The sequence below is a fragment of the Bos indicus x Bos taurus genome, chromosome 19 (genome assembly GCF_003369695.1).
Source record: "Bos indicus x Bos taurus breed Angus x Brahman F1 hybrid chromosome 19, Bos_hybrid_MaternalHap_v2.0, whole genome shotgun sequence".
Lineage (NCBI taxonomy): Eukaryota > Metazoa > Chordata > Mammalia > Artiodactyla > Bovidae > Bos > Bos indicus x Bos taurus.
Genome location: NC_040094.1, coordinates 41265277 through 41287620, shown reverse-complemented (window position 1 = coordinate 41287620; position 22344 = coordinate 41265277). Strand labels below are relative to the sequence as shown.

The following is a 22344-nucleotide window of genomic DNA, read 5'->3' as shown; positions in this document are numbered from 1 at the left end:
TCAGGCTTTAATTATTTCATATGAATTCCTGAGTTTATTTTTGTGAAGTGATAGATCAATACTCCAACACTGTTTTTTCCTAGTCTTAATCATTATCATTTCATTCTCAAGAATAACATATGAATGAGTGTAAGACAGTGGAAACTGGGATGTTTCTCTATAAATGTTAATACTCCTGAATTCATTTATTTAATGTGAAATAAAGAAATTATTAACTAAATAGCATAATTCAGGATATTAAAACCCTAACCGTGACTTTTTGATAAGCTGAATAAAAAGGGAATGAAAACTTGTGTAGAATTTTATTTGGAATGTACAGGCTATAAATGGAAAGAGAATACAGAATTGAATCACTAGGTGAGTTTAGATGAGTAGATTATATTCATAATCCGTGGAGATGGATGTTATATGGTATGCTTGATGCAAATATTTCACACTTAAATAAAAAACTAAGATTAACAGAAAGGTTAGTGATGTGAATTTGGCTATTCTAACATCACATCCTTGAGGATCAGAGTATTTGGTGTAATAAAATATCTGGTTTATTATAGCCACTCAAGATTGGCTAATCTGGCCCATGTGTTTGATATTTAAATAAAGTACTTTTATACTATTTTGATATTTTGGTCCCAGTTTAGAATTTGACCTATAGTGTATACCTGTCATGTCTTGGCACTGTAAGCATACTTGATGAAGTACTTTTATTTTCTGCCTAATTTGGGGGCCAGATTAATATGCTATGGTTTATTGTGAAATGTGAAACTATATAGTCGATATTTCTTCAAAATATAAAATCTTTTTAAAAAGTTATTCATTTTTCATTCATCACCAGACATTTATTGAGAATTTCTGTGTGTGAAGATGTCAGATGAAATAAGCTTTTGAAATAGAAAGTTTGTCATATAAAGGTGAAGAGTTAATGCATGTAATAAATTGAGAACTAGAATTGTTTTCTTTTCTCCCAATTTGTGATCCTGAATATTTTCTACACAGAGATTCTTTATGTTACTGAATTTTGTTATTTGTGCTGTAATAATATCCCTTCTGTCTGATGGTTGAGAAATGGGTAGTTCACAAATTTTACAGGTATTGGCATATTTCTTATTTAATATAAAACCTTTGGGATTTCCCTGGTGGTCTGATGGTTAAGAATCCCACTTCCAATGCAGGTGATGCAGGTTCGATCCCAGGTCTGGGAATGAAGATCCCACATGCCATGAGAAAAGCTCATGTGCCACAACTGAGACCCAGTACAGCTAAATAAATAAATATTTTTAAAAACCTTTTTTATTTCAACATTATTGGGAAGAAATCTTTCTAAGAGTATTTGTTACACAGACCCCTTATAAGTGAGGTCCACAAGAGAAAACTTTATCTTAGGGACCCAGATTCAGTATTCAGACTATCAGGTAATATATTGTTCTGTAGTATATTCTCATGGGGTTTTTGAACTGTGCAAAGCTGAATGCCCCTACGCTAAATATTCCTAGGTTATTGTGTAGTTTTTGTCTCCTTCTTGATGTCAGCTTTCCACCACATGGCTTTTGTGGTAGCCATTTTTTTTCATTTCTAGCTTCCTTTCTCTGTTCTGGATGGATGGTATTTACATAGATACAGCCTCCAGATGGTGGTTTACTAGCCCTCCGTTATGAACATGTGAAGGTTGAACTGATAAAATTCAAAGGAACAAAAGCCACAGAAAGGTCACGGGGTCCTGGTAGAACATAATTTTAGAAAATTTCTGGTTGTGTTTCCTGCAATCTAATATGCTGTTTCATACTTCCATGTCTTTGCTAAAATTTTCATCCCATTCTTTACCTTGTTATGCCTACTCATCTTTTCATGCATTATCACCATGAAGGACCTCCTTCTCATGACTTTTCCTGGTGCTTTCTGGTGGTCATTCTATTCAGTCCCTCACCTCCATCCACCTGGGCTAAGGGCCTTTCCTTACTATGCATACTTCTCCCAATTACATTGAAATTATTTACCGATTTAAGTGTTTATTCCCCCACTGGTCTTTAAGCTTCTGAAGGCAGAAACTATGTCTTATTTTTGTATACTCAGTGCAAAGAGCAGTTCCTGGTTTATAAAAGATCCTCAGAGTTTGTTGCATTAAAGTTTCAAAATGGTGCCCAAAAAGGACTTCCCTGGTGATGGTCCAGTGGTTAAGACTTTGCCTTTCAGTACAGGGGTGCAGGTTCGATCCCTGGTCAGGGAGCTAACATCCCATATGCCTCACAGTCAAAAAACCAAAACATGAATCAGAAGCATTATTGTAACAAATCTAATAAAGAATTTAAGAAAATGGTCCACATAAAAAAACTTTGAAAAAATGGTGCTAAAAGTCATTTTCAATATCTTTATTATGATGCCTTTTATTATTCTTTGTGAATAAGGGATTGGTGCTAGCAATTCCTTGTTAGAACTCAGAAAAATTTTTAAATATTTAAAATGGTATAACAGAAAGGAAAACTTAGAAAACAAAAATGTTATTGATTTTTTGACTAGCATATTACTTAATGCTAAACCTTACCTTTTTAACTTTACATGAGCAGATTTCAGGATGACATATTAGTCCATTAAAACATGGATCAAATATGAGGGGAAATTTACTTTCTCAGTCAGTAAGATGCATGAATGGTATCATAAAATTATCATACATTTTCCTGGTGATACCTTTTTAATACGTTGTTAAAAGTTTGTCATCAGTGTATGTATTTACACTTATGACTAAAAGATTATCGGTAGGTCTTTTATCAGATAACCAGTATGAATTGGCTCCTAACTCAAGCTGTGGTTCTAGACCATGTGTGAAAAAGGAGTGATTAACACAGAAGCTGCCTGTAGTAAATACCCAATAAATGCTTTTTGAATGTGTTAAACATACATTAGTTATTGCAGAAAAAGATTCTAAACATCACAAGAACATGGAGTAGGCTGCTATTAAGCCTTTTGAAAGTACAACTCTCCCATTAACTGGCACATTCATAATAATTAGAAATCATAAGGATGACTCTAAGGCCTTTGAATTACTTTTTTAAAAAAGACGAAATGAAACAATGATTATATTTCTATTATAGGGGTATTATTTGAAAAGTGGTATATACATATATATATATATATATAAAACTATTAATTATTATTGCTGTAAAATCTGTCAAAATAATCCCTAATGATCCTGAATGAGGTAATTTTTTCAGCCTTAATTGAAATCTACTTTTGCATCCAGAATTAAAGTTCTTAGAGTACAAAGTGATGTAGAGTAAATCAATATAATTTGGAGTCAATACCATATTATATTGGACATGTAGCCCATCTAGAAGACAGAAAAAACTAAATGTTTAATAATAGATATGAAACAGAATAAAAGCATTTATTAAGCAGTGCTTTTTATGCATCAAAAATTCAAAAGCGGCTTACCTCCTGACTTATTATATCAATGGAATTGGCAACATATCACAAATTGTATTTATTAGCAACTGTTCTTAGAGATAACATTTTTGGCACATCAGGTTATTTGTGGGTTTATAAAGAAAACTTTTTAAAATAAGAGAAATGGAAAACATTTCAATAGCATCACTGATTAAGCAGTGCAAAACTGTATTTTTTACTCTTAACTCTTAATTATTTAAAGATTATTTAACTAGATTTCTTGCATATTTTGGTCACTAGTACACCTGTTGCCCCGTCTAAACTGTCAGATTCCAAAGTGTAGGGATCTTTTTATCACCAGTGATAACGAGTACCCAGCCTAGTCCCTAGCACATAGTAGGACTGCAGTCATTTATTGAATAAATCAACTAATAAATTGCCTGTGTTTGGTCATTTGACTATTTGTTCAACTTTTATGGTAAAGATAGTAAAGAAAATAGTGACATGAAAGCTAGTTAATTTTGCTGGTTAATTTGTCAGAGGTGCTATTAAAAGTTTGATAGAAGAGCTTTGAATGTTGGCTGAATTCAACAGGATGAATACTGTTATTTTTTTCTGATCCAATACTGGCTTAACTTTGGGCAAAATAACATAGGGAAATCTAATCCTTGGCTTTGCTACATTTTTTTGCACTGTTTCAGAAAGCCACAATAAACTATTTCTTCACAACAAATGTTTTGCTTTTTAAAGTTGAGAATACCATATTTTACTTCATTTGATTTCTCTATCACACCACAATCAATTTTTTGCAAAGTATTATCTGTTTTAGAGACTGTTAACATAGCAGAATACTTAGAACATCAGAGCAATTTTATATGAGCAAATATGCACAGGAAAAAAATTCCAGTGTACAACCACGATCTTATGTCACATTTATAAATTTTTAATATTTTCAAAGAGCTGGTTAAAAAGTTTTATTTTGAGGTCCAAATATAAATTTTATAGGGATAATCTTCAATGCATTAATATTTGGTAAATGATACACATGAAAGTCAAATCGAGCCTCTGATATACATTTGTGCTACTGTCTACACTATGCACAAGTGTATAACATGATCTTCAATTGCAGAGATAAAGGCAGATGATGGCAAAAATGATTAGTTGTTAAATATTACAAAAACCGTTTTTTCAGAGTGGAGCTATTATATTTTACATCAGCTATGATATAACTCCACATTCATAAAAAGTTGATTATTGAGCATGCTCATTTTTTATCCACAGAATATTTTTTCCTATGCATATGTGCTCATGTAAAGTTATTTAGGTAAGGATATCACTATAGGGACCACTGCTGGATCTACTTAGCTATTGACCCTTTGCCTCTACCACAGATCAGCAACTGGCAGTCTTTTAGGAAGCTGTTTCCTATTCTAGGTTGGAATCTCTTGCTTTTCTGAAACTTAGTAATATTTTATGTCCTCTAATGACTGCTAGAACCTAACTGTATTTTATGCATAAAGTATTCTTGCATGGTTTTAATGCAATCTAAATTGTTTAAGAATAAAACTGCTGTCTACTGGATTGGCCAAAAAGTTTGTCTGGGTTCCTTTTGACCAACCCAATAAATCAAAGGAAGATGATTTTTTCTTTAGTTTGGAGCCAAGACTTTTGCCATTATTGATGCAAGTTATATCTTGCGTATTTTGTCTCTTGCATTCATGATGATTCTATAAACACATCTGACTACCTTCTTACTATAATTTACTAGTATATTTACATATTAAAACATTTTTTAAATTTATTTCACATTTATGTTACAGTTAGGTTTTTATTTTTAGAAAACTTCAATGTGTGGATAGGTTATATTTAATTTATGATGGTGTGTGTGTATGTTAGTCATTCAGTTGCGTCCGACTCTTTGTTACCCCATGGACTGTAGCCTGCCAGGCTGCTGTGTCCATGGAATTCTCTAGGCAAGAATACTGGAGTGGGTTGTCGTTCCCTTCTCCAGGGGATCTTCTCAACCCAGGGGTCAACCTGGGGTAAAGAGGTATTATAAAATACTTTTTCTAAAAGAGGGGGGCACTTAGTCTTGATAAGGTTGAGAACTCCTCTAAGTTTATAATACTGCAAGAGACCAGCAAATCTGAATAAGATGGTGTGTACAAAAATCACCTTGCATTCTGCTAGAAGTAAAGTTAGGATCCAGCACATGTTCAGTTTAATTCATAATTCATTTACAAAGATCCTTTAGACACCTGTTAATCTAAGTATGGTGTGTGGACCAGTACCACTAGCAACATCTGGGACATGTTACAGATGCAGAATCTCAGGCCAGACATGCTGAATCAAAATCTGCATTTTAATGAGATTTCTAGGGCATTCTTGTGCACACTAAAATGTGATAAACATGGCCCACAGTTTGAAAAGTATTAGTGAAACATCACTTTCATAGCATATACTGGGTTAGTGGTAGATCATCTTTATATCTTTCAGTTCAGTTCAGTTCAGTCGCTCAGTCGTGTCGGACTCTGCAACCCCATGAACCGCAGCACCCCAGGCCTCCCTGTCCATCGCCAACTCCCGGAGTTTACCCGAACTCATGTCCATTGAGTCGGTGATACCATCTCATCCTGAGCGACTGAACCATCTCATCCTCTGTCATCCACTTTTCCTCCTGCCCTCAATCTTTCCCAACATCAGGGCCTTTTCAAATGAGTCAGCTCTTCATATCAGGTGGCCAAAGTATTGGAGTTTCAGCTTCAACATCAGTCCTTCGAATGAATACCCAGGACTGATCTGCTTTAGGATGGACTGGTTGGATCTCCTTGCAGTCCAAGGGACTCTCAGGAATCTTCTCCAACAGCACAGTTCAAAAGCATCAATTCCTTCAGCTTTCTTTATAGTCCAACTCTCATATCCATATATGACCACTGGAAAAACCATAGCCTTTACTAGACAGACCTTTGTTGACAAAGTAATGTCTCTGCTTTTTAATATGCTGTCTAGGTTGGTCATAATTTTTGTTCCAAGGAGTAAGTGTCTTAATTTCATGACTGCAGACACCATCTTCAGTGACTTTGGAGCCCCCCTAAATAAAGTCAGCCACTATTTCCCCATCTATTTCCCATGAAGTGATGGGACCAGATGCCATGTTCTTAGTTTTCTGAATGTTGAGCTTTAAGCCAACTTTTTCACTCTCCTCTTTCACTTTCATCAAGAGACTCTTTAGTTTTTCTTCACTTTCTGCCATAAGGGTGGTGTCATCTGCGTATCTGAGGTCATTGATATTTCTCCTGGCAATCTTGATTCCAGCTTGTGCTTCCTCCAGCCCAGTGTTTCTCATGATGTACTCTGCATATAAGTTAAATAAGCAGGGTAACAATATATAGCCCTGACGTACTCCTTTTCCTATTTGGAACCAGTCTGTTGTTCCATGTCCAGTTCTAACTGTTGCTTCCTGACCTGCATATAGGTTTCTCAAGAGGCAGGTCAGGTGGTCTGGTATTCCCATTGTTTTAGAATATATTTTTATTGTTTATATGCTGGTTTTAAAAGAGAGCTGAGCAATGAAAGTTTTTATAACATTTGATTTTGACTTACCTTGTAATATAACATTTATATTAATAGCAAGGTAATTCAAAAGTCAGAAATCTTGATTCATTCATTCTTCATTCAAAAACTGTTCACTGACTGTTATGTGTCTTGTATGCAAAATATTGGCAATACAATGGTGAAGAAGACAACAGTGCTTTTGCCCGCTTGGAATTTACAGTCCTGGGTGTTCTTTGGAAGGACTGATGCTAAAGCTGAAACGCGAATACTTTGGCCACCTCACGCGTTGACTCATTGGAAAAGACTCTGATGCTGGGAGGGATTGGGGGCAGGAGGAGAAAGGGACGACAGAGGATGAGATGGCTGGATGGCATCACCGACTCGATGGACGTGAGTTTGAGTGAACTCCGGGAGTTGGTGATGGACAGGGAGGCCTGGCGTGCTGCGATTTATGGGGCCGCAAAGAGTCAGACACGACTGAGCGACTGAACTGATCTGAGGAAGGTAGGCTCCCAAACAATAAATCCCCATTGAAAAGATTTGAGTTATTTGAAGGGTTATAAAAGAACAGTGCTAAAAGGAAGAATAATGGTCAGGGCAGGGTTGGTGCACCTCTCCTCTGAATAAAAAGTCTGGCTAGAGATAGAAATTTGGTCATCCTCAGCACATAGATGATCTTTAGCGCCATGAGAATGATTGGGGCCACCTATTGTGAGAAGAGGGCTCGGGATCAAGCCCTGAGAAGCATCCTACTTAGGTGGTCATGTAGAGGGGGAGGGGCTCACATAAGAGAAACAGCATGGCGAGACAAGTAAAAAAACCAACAGAGTGTGGTGTAACGGAATTCAGGGGAGAGAGTGAACAGCTATGTTCACTGTTGCTGGAAAGTCAAGTAAAGTGAGGACAAATAGTGTGGGCTGGTTTTGGGCAACGTAAAACTTGCTAGTGACCTTAACAAAAGTGGTTTTTGTAGAGTGGGGATGGAAACCAGACCGAAATGATTAAAGCAGGAACGGGAATAGAAGTAGAATCACTGGGTACAGGTCATATTCTCCAGAAGTTTAGCTAGCAGAGAAATAAGTAGAGCTATTGCTGGAGAGAAGCATAGATGTGGATCAAGAGATTTTGTTTGTTTGTTTTTGTTTTCCAAAGATGAATGACACAAATTATCTGTAGCCTAAGCTTAGTGAAAAAAGAAAAAAAATCAAAGATCAAAATTGAAACAAATCTTGAAATCTCAATCCTCAGGAAAATTTGATTGGAGAATTAGCTATCACTGAAAATATCTCCATATTTAGGTGGTACATAACATGTAAATAAATTTCCTCACCATAAGAATTTTTACATGGTGCCCATTCACAGGATGCTTGGCATGGATATAGTCCATAAAGACTATAGAAAACTTATGAAAATCCCCCAAAATTCAAATTTTTTTTAAAAGAGAGAAGATACTGCTATAATTGCGTTTTTAAGGTTTGGGCTTTTATTTTTTTGGCTGAACTGTGTGGCTTGCAAGATCTTAGTTCTCTGACCAGGGATTGAACCCAGAACCTCAACAGTGACAGTGCCAAGCCCTAACCACTGGACCTCCAGGAACTCCTTTGGTGTTTTAGATATTAATGGCACCCCACTCCAGTATTCTTGCCTGGAAAATCCCATGGACGAAGGAGCCTGGTAGGCTGCAGTCCATGGGGCCGCTAAGAATCGGGCACGACTGAGCGACTTCACTTTCACTTTTCACTTTCATGCATTGGAGAAGGAAATGGCAACCCACTCCAGTATTCTTGCCTGGAAAATCCCTTGGACGGAGGCGCCTGGTGGGCTGCCATCTATGGGGTCGCGCAGAGTCAGACACGACTGAAGCGACTTAGCAGCAGCAGCAGCAGCAGTGTTCAATAGATTTATTTTTAATTAAGGAATAGTTTATACAATGAGGTATATGTTTCTTACATATACAGGTTGATTAATTTTTATCTATATGCATTCCTTCAGAGTCAAGATAGGAAACATTTTATACCAGAAACGTAGCATTTAAATCAATTATACTTCAGTAAAATAAAATTTAGAAAAAGATACAGGACATTTGCATCACTCCAGAAGATTCCCTTTGTGCCCATTTACAAAACCTCCCTTTACACCAGGTAAAAAGGTGGCACTAGTGGTAAAGAACCCTCCTGCCAATGCAGGAGACATAAGTGAGATGGGTTTAATCTCTGGGTCAGAAAGATCCCCGGAAGGAGGGCATGGCAACCCAGTTCAGTATTCTTGCCTGGAGAATCCCCATGGATAGAGGAGCCTCATGGGCTACAGTCCGTAGGATTGCAAAAAATCAGACATGACTGAAGTGATGGAGCATGCACACCAAGTAAAGCACTATTCAGACTTCTGTAACCATAGGTCAGTTTTCTTGTTCTTGAATTCTGCATAAATCATACAGTAGGTACTTTTTAGGCATCTGGTTTCTTTTACTCAACATACCTTTGAGATTCATCCACATTGTTATATTTATTAATAGTTCATTCTTTTTTATTACTGAGTAGTATGAATATACAACTTGTTTATTCATTGTACTGTTGATGGACATTTGATTTGTTTCCATTGTTTATCTATATGATGAATATTCTTGTACATGTCTTTTGATGGACATATACATTAATTTCTCTTGGATATATATCCAGGACTAGTGTCTCTAGGTCATAGTGTGGGTGTGTTCTTAGGTCTGATGCATACTGCCAAACAGTTTCTGAAGTGGTTGGACTTTCACCCTCTCACTGGTGATCCCCAGTTGTTCCACATCTTGTCAACACTTACTGTTGTCAGTCTTTTAAATTTTAGCTATTCTGGTGGGTGTGTAGTGGTATTTCATTGTGGTTTTAATTTGTATTTTCCTGATGAATAATGATGTTGAGTACCTTTTTGTATGTTTATTGGCTATTTACATATTCTTCTTCTTGAAGTGCCATAAGTCTTCTGTACATTTTTAAAAAATTGGATTGTTTATATGTTTCTTATTGATTTTATAGGCATTTAAAATTTAGAAGCATGAACTTCATCAGATGTGTATTGCAAATATTTTCTCTGGATCTGTAACTTGCTTATTTATTTTCTTAATCTATTTGATAAACAGAATTCTTAATTTTAATGAAGACAAAGTTATCTTTTTTTTTTTTCCTTTTGGGATTAAGTCTTTGCCTATCCAAGGCCATGAAAATACTCTCCTATAATTTCTTCTAGAAATTTGGTTGTTTTAGCTTCACATTTAAGTCTGTCACCCATCTTCAATTGATATTTTGTGTTTAACTTCAGTTATTTTATAACCAACTAGGCATTTTACAGGTACAAAATGAAAATCTTACTTGTAATATGTTGGATTCAGTCATTTTAGCACAGACAATTTTTAAAAGTATCAGTGGCATGAAATGCTCATTCTTCCTTTTCTCTCTGCATGTTTGTTGGCACGTGATACCCATGGTAAAATATAAGTATATTTTTCTACAACTTTATAGTAACTGACCTTTCAGGGAAAAAAACACTAGATATTGAATTTGCTGTTTAAGATCTGTGCCCTGCAGTCTATAATTTCTTCACATTTAATCCAGGGAAAATGGAATATTTTGTTTAAAAAAAAAGAGGGTAACGTGGGCTGTATTGATCTGATGTTCTTAGAGAAGTATTCTTGATGTCTCTTAACCTTTACTTTGGTCCAAAGAGGAAGGAAAGGAAGGATTTCATGGTTGGAGAGACTATTCTCATTTTAAGGCATGCCCCCTCCTTTTTAATATCTTCCTTTCCTCTCACTTGAGGTATTTGAAATTAATTGGGTCTAAAATGTCTTCTAGTTCTGACCTTCTTCCAAGATTTATAATCTATGTAGGAAAACACCTTAAAACATTATTTAAATTCTTTGAGACAAAGGTTGAAACTCAAGAGAGGAATCCTGCTTCTCTTCATAATGTGCCACTGACATTGTACCTTTGAACAATTACATGACTTTATATTTTTTGTCATTCTTTTGTCTTAAATTTTTTTGTAAAATGAGAAGAATAATAAATGCCATTGTACCTGTTTATTTTCCAGAGATGCTATGAGATAATATGAAGTCTCATTTGCACTCATGGGCTAAGTGCTTGATGCCACATTTTTGGAGGACCATAGGCAAACAAAACCAGGTTCAGAAGAAAGCTCTCACCATGGTTAGGGAACTGAGTGGTAGCATTTGTGTAATAATTTATTCTGGATGTTCCCAGAAGGCTGAACTAGGACCTGAAATGGACAGTTCAGGAAATTTTGAGTTCCACTGTATTTAAGGAGGAACTTTTTAAACCATTAGAATTTTTCTGAAAAGGAAAAGTATAACTTCTGTATTCTTGGAAGTGTCTAAGCAGAGACTTCATAATCCAAATAGTTGGATATTGGAGAAAAGTCAAATATCAAGTGGCAGGGAAAGAAGAGATAAGGTAGGTAAGATATCTACTTCAATTCCAACGTTTCTAATTTCATTGATTATAAGGATCGTTTTGTAGTCAGTGACTCAGTTTCCAAAGCTTTTTGTTAAAAAGTAAAAATGGACATTTTAAATTTAAGAAAGAGGTATGGGGATAGAGAAATCAGTTTATTGTTATGAAGGTAAAGGGAAATGCTGACGTTCAAAGACAACTTTCTGGCTGCTGTCAGGCACCAGTGCTGAGGACAGCTGCAAAGTCAGTGCAGGGCTCTTCTGAGATTGACATTTTGCTCTCCTTTAGCTTCTACGCTATGCTGGAAAGACAGACCAGCAAGTGGAAATCTCATCTCTGAAATGAAGAACAGAATTATATTAGCTGGTATTCTTTTTTTAACTTCTGTTTTGTATTGGAGCATAGCCAATTAACAGTGTTGTGATAGTTTCAAGTGAACATTGGAGGGACTCAGCCGTGCATACACTTGTATCCATTCTCCCGCAAAGTCCCACCCCACCAGGTTGCCATGTAACATTGAGCAGAGTTCCATGTTTATTAGCGGATATCCTTTACTGAATGATAATTACTTAAAGTAACAAAATGAAAACGAGTTTGTAATCATTCGAATTAAAAATATGGTTGCATGTTTTGTTGCTAATGTAAATATTTGATTTTGTTCATAGATAGTATATTATTCACGTGTGATTTTTTATGAAATCTCAATTAACCAGATCCTTAACATTTTCAGCTTTAAATTTTATTTGTAATCTACCCCTTTTCATTTTGTAGCACATAAAATGCTAGAATCTCAGAGAAAAATCTTGGTATATTTAACAAAAATTCTAACTCATGAAATTTTTTAAACAGCATCTTTGTCAAAGAGAGAATCTGAAGGAGTAAAAACAAATTTGAAATTGTCATCTCTCAGCAAGCATATGATGAGACTTGTTTTCACTTCTGGTAGCAACCCACGCCAGTGTTCTTGCCTGGAGGATCCCAGGGATGGCGGAGCCTGGTGGGCTGCTATCTATGGGGTCACACAGAGTCGGACACGACTGAAGCGACTTAGCAGCAGCAGAAAACAATTTGAGATTGCTAATAAAGCTTTGAATATGTAGAGTGCTTGGAAAACTACAAAAGAAATAACCTTTAACTTTAACAGTCCAATATATTTGTGAACTGTATCAGTTACAGAAGCTATGTATTTTTTATAAGATTTATTGTTTATGTTGTCTTTGTCTGGTTTTGGTATCAGGGTGATGGTGGCCTTGTACAATGAGTTTGGAAGTGTTCCTTTCTCTGCAATTTTTTAAAAGAGTTTTAGAAGGATAGGCATTAGCTCTTCTCTAAATGTTTGATAGAATTCTGCTATGAAGCCATCTGGTCCTGGGCTTTTGCTTTTGGGGAGATTTTTTATCACAGCTTCAATTTCAGTGCTTGCAATTGGGTTGTTCATAATTTCTATTTATTCTTCACCCAGTCTTGGAAGATTGAACTTTTCTAAGACTCTGTCCATAAGATTTATTGTTTAAGAGGTAAAATGTCATTGGAAAACATAGTACAACACCAGTGTCAATGGAAAACAGTAATTATTTAATTTAAAAATATATCAGGAGATTATTTAGTTATGGCAAGAGCAGGAGGGAAATTGATATACATAAGAGTGTTAAGTAAGGATTGTAATTTTGGCTTTTAAACGAGGTAAGAAAAATGATTTTATCTAATGATACAAAAATTCTAATGTACATGCTGAGTTTATTTTGTATACACATATATAAGTATTTTAATTTTGGTTGCACTGGGTCTCCATTGCTTTTGCTCAGCTATCTCTGCTATGGTGAGTGGGGGACTACTCTTGGTTGTGGTGCGTGGGCTTCTCATTGTGGTGGCTTCTCTTGTTGCGGAGCACAAGCTCAGTAGTTGTGGCTCATGGGCCCTAGAGTGTGGGTTCAGTAGTTGTGCCACATGGACTTAGTTGCTCCACACGACGTGGAATCTTCCCAGACCAGGGATTTAACCCATGTCCTCTGAATTGACAGGCAGATTGTTTTTCCAGTGTGCCACCCGGGAAGCCCCATATAGGTACATTTAGAAATATTTTATCTGGATGTTTGGCATCATGTGGGTTTTCTTTTTTAACCCTTCAAAGAGTCACGTTTATTTTTTAATCAGTGAAATTTATAAAGTTCTTTATATGAAGATGCTGTCTATATCCTTTACCTTTTTGATGACTGCATTAATAGAAAGTGCTTTCCCCTGAAATTCCAGTTGCAGGAGTTTAGAAAACACTGATAGAAGATGATCATTGTTAAGCTGTTTCCTAGTATAATTTCCTTAGAATTTTCATTGATTTAACTTTTATACGTGGTTTCTTTCCTGACCCAAAGTTTTAATGTTTGCTTTAAATAACTTTGCAGTTAGCAGTATCCCAAGCGGCAACAAGACATTCTAAAATCTAGAGCTGTGCTCTTCAGTAGAACTTTCTATGGGAATGGAAATATTCTTTATCTATGTTCTCCAATATGAAAGACCCTTAGCTACATGTTCTGTTGAATACTGGAAATGTGGTTGGGTAACTGAGAAACTAAATGTTTAACTTTAATTAAATTTAAACTCAAATTGGCACATGTGGCTAGTGGCTATTGTATTGGACAGTGCAGTATTAGTGTTAGTATTAATAATAGATTTGACCAGGTCTTGACAAACTTTTTCTAAAAGGTCACCAGATAGTGAATGTTTTTTGGCTTTGCAAGTCATAGTCTCTTGCAAGTACTCAACTCTGCTCTTGGAATACAGAAGCAGCTGTAGACAACATGGATTTAGCTGTGCTCCATTAAAACTTTATTTATGAACACTGATGTTAGAATTCCACACAATTTTCAAGTTGCATGAAATGAATCTTTCTGATTTTTTTCAACCATTAAAAAATGTAAACTCATTCTTAGTTCACAAGTCATACAAGAACAGGTGAAAGCTGTAGTTTGTAGAACCTTGACTTAGAGTATTTATAAGTAGCAAAGATAGAGATGTAAAAGTTCATGTATTAATTCAACAAATACTTATTGAGTGGCTGTCACAATGGGTACTATTTTGAGAGCTGAAAATATAGCAAAAAGCAATAAAAATTACAGCCAACATCCATGTTTTCATTAAGTTTACATTCTGGTGGGGTGGGGAGGAGACATTTTAAAAGTGAACAAATAGGGACTTCCCTGGTGGTCCAGTGGCTAAGACTCTGTGCTCCCAATGCAAGGGGCCTGGGTTCCATCCCTGGTCAGGGAACGAGATCCCACCTGCCACAACTGTGAGTTCACATGTCATAACTAAAGAGCCTGCATGCTGCAATGAAGATCAAAGGTTCTGCATGTCACAGCTAAGAGCTGGCGCAGCCAAATCAATAAATACTTTTTAAAAAATGAATAAATATACGTCAGGTGGTGAAAATGAAGAAATTGTATGAAGAAAATTTTATAAAGTAAGAGAAAAAAGTGACAATGAAGGATGATATCTTATTATAGAGTAGTTAGGTAAAGCTGGTTTTATAAGGTTACTTTTGAGCACACACCTGAATGAAGAAAGGAGGTAGGGCAGGTGGCTATCTGAAGGAAGAGCATTTTGGTCAGAGGGACGAGTAAAAGCAAAAGTCCTGAGGCAGGAACATGGTTTACCCAGTTCAAGTAATAGGAGAGGTAGAAAACTGACAGGAATGCTATCTCAACAGAATTAATCCACTTTGGAATTTTCCATCATTTGCACCATATGTATTAATATCAGTAAAGGGAATTAATATTTTTCTCAAAAGAAGCATAGGGACCTTTCCTTCTTAGCTTTCTTTTTTTTTTTTTTTTTTGGAAAATAGTTTAAAACTATGTTGACTGCCAACACATTAAAAATACCCAAATGGACCCCACCATGGAAATTTTTGAGTCTTTTTTGAACTGAAGTATGAAGGAATGACAAAATTATCCATTAAAAACTGTAAAACTTTTGCTGCACTTATAAATATTTAATAGGTTTCTGGTCTTCAGGTGGGAATTCCTTTATCATCTATTCACTACTAGACTTCACATTTTTATAAAGATGTTTACATTCAAGAGGGGAAAATACACTTCAGTCTCCTTTGTTCCTGTATTTTAAGTATTTTTTAGCACCTAAGAAGAGCATCCATATAGCCTGATTATAGATGGTTTTCTTTTCTTTTTGGCTGTGCCACAGCAGATGGGATCTTAGTTCCCTGACCAGGGATTGAACCTGTGTCCCCTGCAGTGGAAACGTGAGTCTTAACCACTGGACTTCCAGGGAAGTCATAGATGGTTTAAATGTCTCCTTCAAACTTTGAATACTCGGATAGTCAGATCTCCTTTTTTTCTTGGAAACTATACTCAGTTCCTTCTGGTGTTATACGCCGCACAAAGGCTGCTTGAAAAAATATTGAGAGCTATTTAAATGTCATTGTCAGAGAGTTTAAGAGGCTCAGGGGACTAGGACCTTTTTTCTTTAGGTCACCAAATCAAAAGCCATCTTGCTCTGTAATAACTAAAATGTGTTTTCACATGAAGATTGTTCGTGTGAAACTTTTGAGCTACTTTTCTTTTTGTTTTTTGTTCAGAATCCCTTTAGTGTGCAGTTAAAAGTTTCACAGTTAGCTGAAAAAAAAAAAAAAAAGCTTTTAAAAAACTCCCACTATCAAACTTACAGAAAAGTTGCAATACAGTACAAAAAAACTTTTTTTTTTCCGGAAATTTTGAGAGTAAGTTGCTGACATAAAGCCCTATCCACCCTTGACTACTTTAGTGTGTGTTCTACCTTCTCCTACATAACCAGGAAACAACTATCAAAACCAGGAAATTAACACTGGGACATTACTACAATTTAATCCTCAGACCCCACTCAGATTTCTCCAGTAGCTTCTTTAATGCCCTTTACCTCAGGAGAATTCAGCTCAGAATCACGTATGCATTTAGTTGTCACGTCTCTTCCCTGTCCTTCAGTCTGGAATAGTTCTTCAGTTGGTCATGACTGTGACACTTTTGAGAATTACAAGCCAGTTATTTTGTAAATTATCCCTCAATTAGAGTTAGTTTTCTCATGGTTAGATTTAGATTGTGCATGTCTGGCAGGTATATTACAGAAGTGAAGCTGTGTTCTTTTCATTATCAGTGGACACATAATTTTCATTTGTCCCATTACTGATAATGATCACTTTACTCAGTACAGTGGTGTCTACAAGGTTCTTCACTATGTAGTTTCTCTTTTTATCTTTGTAATAATATTTTGAGAAGAAGCATTTTGCAACTATGTAAATTTTCCATTTGTTACTGGACTTTACATTTATCAACTACTTATTAATGTCAATATGGACTCATGAATTTATGCTTTTTAATAGGTTGTAATCCAATACTATCATTATAACTTTTATGCTCCCTTGTCTCAGATTTGGCCAGTGGGAACCCCTTCAAAATAATTTCCATATCCTTTTAATATATGCTCTTGTTTCTGTGAGCACTTCCTTGCTTTCTGGCACAACAAAATGTTCCAGACTCATCTGTACTTTCCCTCCCCCAGTGCTGGAGTCAGCCATTTCTCCAAGGAATATGGTTTCTATAAGTTGAGAATGATACTTAGAAGTTAATATCCGTATCCTGAAAGCTGTTGTGATGTCACTGCTCCCAGGGGCTCTCAGTGGACAGAGCTAGAGACCAGGTGTGTTATACCATACATATACACACATTTCCATCTATATTTTGTATCAGTTTATGTATAGTCAAAGCCATGTGTTCCTGCCAGTACTTCCATTTCCAATATAGGACCACAGGTTTCCATATTTATAACTCCCTTCTCTGACAGAGAAAAACCTGGGTCTCATTATCCTTATGTTTTTCTTACTTAATCAATCCTCCTTTGTATAAACAGTCATCCACTGCCACTGCCATTTCCTCTTCAGTGAAGATTCTTACCTTGCCTCATTTGGTTTCTGACATCCTGTACTGCAGGCACTCACCTATGTGGATACCCTTTTCTATTGGGGTCTGATGGGCTTCCCAGATAGCTCAACTGGTAAAAATATCTACCTGCAATGCAGGAAACCTGGTTCAAATCCTGGGTCGGGAAGATCCCCTGACGAAGGGATAGGCTAACTGTTCCAGTATTCTTGGGCTTCTCTGGTGGCTCAGACGGTAAAGAATCCACCTACAATGCAGGAGACCTGGGTTGGAAAGATCCACTAGAGGAGGGCATGGCAATCCACTCCAGTATTCTTGCCTGGAGAATCCCCATGGACAGAAGAGCCTGGTGGGCTACAGTCCATGGGGTTGCAAAGAGTCAATTGAGCAACTAAGCACAGCACAGATCCCAGTGCAAAGCTGCCCTTAATATGTGGATGCCCTCTTCAACCCAATCAAGTTCTGACACTTTGCCTTGGATACTCCCAAACATAGAAACTCTCCTCACTCCATTTGGGCTCTTTGGTGCCCCCACTGTCCCTATGTGGGTGCCTTGCTAACCCTGTCTACTCCCTGAAATGAGAGCACCCCCAGGCATAAATGGCCTCTTCTCTATGCTCAGGCTCTGACTCCTCATGCTAGGCCATCTCTTACTTGGATACGTTCTTCATCACTCCAGCCCAGGTGATTCTCCTGCCCTTCTCATCCTGCTTAGGCTCTGACTTGCCAATCTGTCTGCCCTTCATGTAGAATCCCTCCTCATCTCATGCTAAATGTGCATCCCACACAGGCACACTTTTCATATTGGTTGGTCTCCAACAGCCTACCCTGGCCTGTCCCTATTCCTTGTATGGACGTTTCTTTCACCCATCTTGGGTTTTAACACTGCATATTAGGCTGCCCCTTTGCTTATTTTACAAAAGGCTTCCCTGGTGGCTCAGATGGTAAAGAATCTGTCTTCAGTGCAAGAAACCTGGGTTCAATCCCTGGCTAGAAAGATCCCCTGGAGTAGGAAATGGCAACCCAGTCCAGTATTCTTGCTTGAAGAATCCCATAGACACAGGAGCCTAGTGAGCTATAGTCCATGGGGTCGTAAAGAGTCGGCCATGACTGACTGACTGACTAATGCTTGTTTATTTTAAAAATATTTGTATTTTTCCTGCACTTAAGCTTTGTTGCTAACATCTAATGGGTGGTGTGTTAAACTTTTAATATTAGGATAGAATGTAAATGCAGTGACTGTATTTTTCAAAACAAAAATTAAAACATGTCTGAAATACAGATTATTTGAAATTAGTGGTATCTAGAGCAGTTATGGGTATATGATCACCATTGAAATAAAGAACAAATGGAGAGTTTCAATTTCTAGTAGTAGAGGAGGTTGGTCCCATTGAACCAACCTTCCAGCAGATAATAATTATAATTCTGGACAAAATATGAAAAATCTTTTACCTGCAGGCATTGGAAAATAACCAAAACCAACCTGTTTTTAAGGCTGTTTTGCTCAAAGGCAGGTCCCAGTTTTAGCATCTGGGTGACCAAAACTTGAATAGATAATCCACAGTTTTACTGGCTTAAAAAACCATAGCAATCACAAGCAATCATAGGAAGCAAAGGGGGAAATCCTAGAGTGGAGAGGGTAGAGAGGGCCTTTTGTGTATAAATGCTCTAGCTGGACCAAATCTTTAGCTACTCCTTGAACTATACTTGTATGAGTCACACCCTGAGCAGTCCATCTGAGGTGAAAGTAACTGAACAGAGATTTACGCTTCTGCAAGAGTACCAGTTTGTGCCAGTTTTCCTAAGGCTGTGAAAGTGCTGTAGTCTTGGAAAACCTTCAGTCCCAGGTGTACTGGGACAATTGATTACCCTAGATGCTTCCCACCACAAATGAAACAGAATATGAGTTTAACTACATGCTTTAAAAAGTAAAATAAACAAAGAAAATCTCCTATATCCTTCAAAGGAACATAACAAACTCCAGAAATTCTGTAACGTATCTTTATAATTTTCAGGGTACAATCCAGAATTATTAGGTTATTTGAATAAGCAGGAAAATGTGACCCATACTCAAGAGAAAAGGAAATCATAGGTGACTAACCCCAAAATGATATAGATATTAGAATTGGAGGACAAGCCTCTTAAACAAGTATAATAATTATACTCAGATGCAAAGGAAAATGTGCTTGTAATGAATTAACAAATAGGAAATCTAGCAGAGAGACTGTGTAGTGCGCTCAGTCACGTAATCATGTCCGACTTTTTGTGACCCCATGGACTGTAGCCCACCAGGCTTCTCTGTCCATGGGATTCTCCAGGCAAGAATACTGGAGTGGGTTGCCATTTCCTACCCCAGAGAGAGACTATAAAAAAGATGAAAATAGAATTCTAGAACTAAAAATTACAGTATCTGAAATAGAAAACTCACTGAATAGGCTTGATAGTACATTAAGATGACAGAAGAAAGGATAATGAACTTGAAGATTGATTAATGAAAGTATTCAATCTGAGCAACAGAGAAAAGAACTTTAAGGGGAAAAGAACAGGACCTCAGGAAAATGTAGGAATATGAAAAAATCTAATGTAGATGACGTCCTTGAAGAAAAAGGGCAAAAGAATGGAGGAGAAAAAGAATTTGAAGAAATAATAGCTGAAAAATTACCAGGTTTAGTGAAAAACACAATTTTACAGGTAAGGAGTTTGGTGGACCCATGTGAGATAAATGCAGATAAAATCACACCTAGGCATATAGTAGTTAAACTGCTAAAAACTAAGGAGAAAATCTTGAAAGCATTCAGAGAAAAAGAATATATAAAGGAAAACAGTGATAGAAAATATTCTTCTCATCAGAAACAATAGAGGATAAGGAGATAGTGGAATGCCATCTTTAAAGTGACAGAAGAAAACTGTCAGCCCATAATTCTATGTCAAGTAAAAATATCCTTTAAATTTTAAGGCAAAATAAAGATATTTCCAAATGAATGGAAAGTTGAGAAAAGCTGTCATTCATACAGTTGCACTAGTAGATATGCTGAAGAAAGATCTGTAGACTGAAACAAGACAATACCAGATAGGAACTCGGGTCTTTATGAAAAAATAAAAATACCAGAATAAATGCAGAATAGTAATTTTTTCCTCTTAATCACTTTAAAATATAATTTTTGCATGGATTCTTTTTATTCTCCTTGAGACACTTTTTAGGAAGGATGTAGAGAATAGTCCTGCTCTGGAGAGGAAATCGGCAACTAAATCTTCCAAAGTGGTATCCTTATTAAATTTAGAATGCTCAAATCTGAAAAAAATTTACTCTAAAAAGCTAATATTTATAATCCTTTTCGTTTCAGATATAAAACCAAATGTGGAACTGAAAAGCACTCAAGAGCAGTCTGTGCCCACAGGTAACAACATCATATCTTTCCTCTCTAAAAATATACCTTTACTGAATAGTTCAAATGAAGGGGAATATTCTGATTGCAATATACATGCTATGGAAATGGGTTGTGGAAAAAATGAAGTCGTGTCTTCCTGATACAAAAATAATGCATCCGTTTAGATCATATAAGTTATCTGACATCACAGAGCCAAACCACCCCACCCAATGTTTTTTTATTTTTTCACTGTTGTTTTTTTTTTTTTTTTCTTAAAAAAAATTTTCAGCTGACTCATTTGAATTAAGACAGCTTTTGTTGAACAATATCATAGCTTATAAAACTTGTGCTTTTCACTCAGGAACAGTGGTCAGTAAACTTTATTTGTAAAGGGCCAGAGAGTAAATATTTTAGACTTTGTGGGCCGTATATGGTCTCTGTTGTATATTCTTCTTTATATTTTTTACAATCTTTAAAACTGTAAAACCATTCCTACTTCCTGGGTCTATATATTAATAAAAATAGGCCATGGCTAAATTTGGCCCTAGGCCATGGTTTGCTGACCGTTGCTCCAGAATAAACTATATACACTTAAAATAATCTATTTCCTAAAAATAAATTCTGTGTTTCTCTATTGATATACTCACTTTGTTTGAATCAAAGCTTTTGCTATATTACAAAATTTACCACACAGGTGTCTTTATTTTACTCTGAGTTGTAACCTTATGTTTTAATTGAACATGTACCTCATATCAGTTGTTCATATACAGGGCTCTGTGAATCTATCATTTCAGGCTTGAGAAAAGAAAACTGTTGTTTAGAGCAGTGTCTTAGTGTCTAAGAGTATATGATATGCAGAAATGAGAAACTTCACCTGAATCCATGACGACTGCATTTTCAGGACCTCTTCGTCATGTATCTTGTGTGATACGTTTCCATTTTACTCCTATATTCCAGTAAAATGTCCTGTTCCCCGTGTTCAGTCATGCTTGCGGCAGAAAGGAAGCCACTGCAATTTCCATCACCTCTCCTGTTTCAGCTCCTTAGTGCTGCAGGGTTCAGTGTTTTTGACTATTTGTTGCATGTAATAGGTTCTCAGCAAATATTTTATTGACTCTTGGGAAGGAGTTTGATGGCAAGTGGGTCTTTTCTGTTCATTTCTTTTGTTATCATTTTTTTATTAAGCTACCATGCTTATATGTGAAAAAATTCTAGCTATGTCATGCCTTCTTCCTTACTTCTAGTATTTTCGATATTTATTGTAAAAAATTGTGTCTTTGTTAAACTTAATTATTAGCAAGTTTGTTGTTTATTTAACCATGCTTTTTATCATATCTACTGCCTTTTACTTAGAAACTCCCATAGCACTTTGTATTTCCCTTAATCTCTTGTCCAAGTCTACATTTTAGACTTATCTCTTGTCTGAATCTTGCATTGTATTTGTGGGTTTGTTTTATCTACATCTGTAAATTATCAGCTCTTTGAATACAGAAATTATGACCTATTCATATCTGTAGCCTTGTCAACATTTAGTAAATGTTTGAAGAAATAAAAGAATTTGGGGGCTAGTATGCTTTCCACAAAATCATATTTATAATGTGAACAGAAAGGGAAAATAGAATTTGGTGTTCAGAAGCTTATAGGCTTCCTCTCGGGAAAGCATCT

General features: G+C 36.3%; 1 protein-coding gene across 2 annotated transcripts in view; it reads left to right on the top strand.

Annotated features, from left to right (window-relative positions):
- Positions 1-22344, top strand: part of IKZF3 (IKAROS family zinc finger 3) — a 93521-nt gene that overhangs the window by 5123 nt on the left and 66054 nt on the right. For both annotated transcript variants that reach the window (XM_027517825.1, XM_027517826.1), the window contains exon 3: positions 20656-20709. In XM_027517825.1, coding sequence (XP_027373626.1) covers positions 20656-20709 — 54 coding nt within the window. The remainder of the gene's footprint in view (positions 1-20655; positions 20710-22344) is intronic.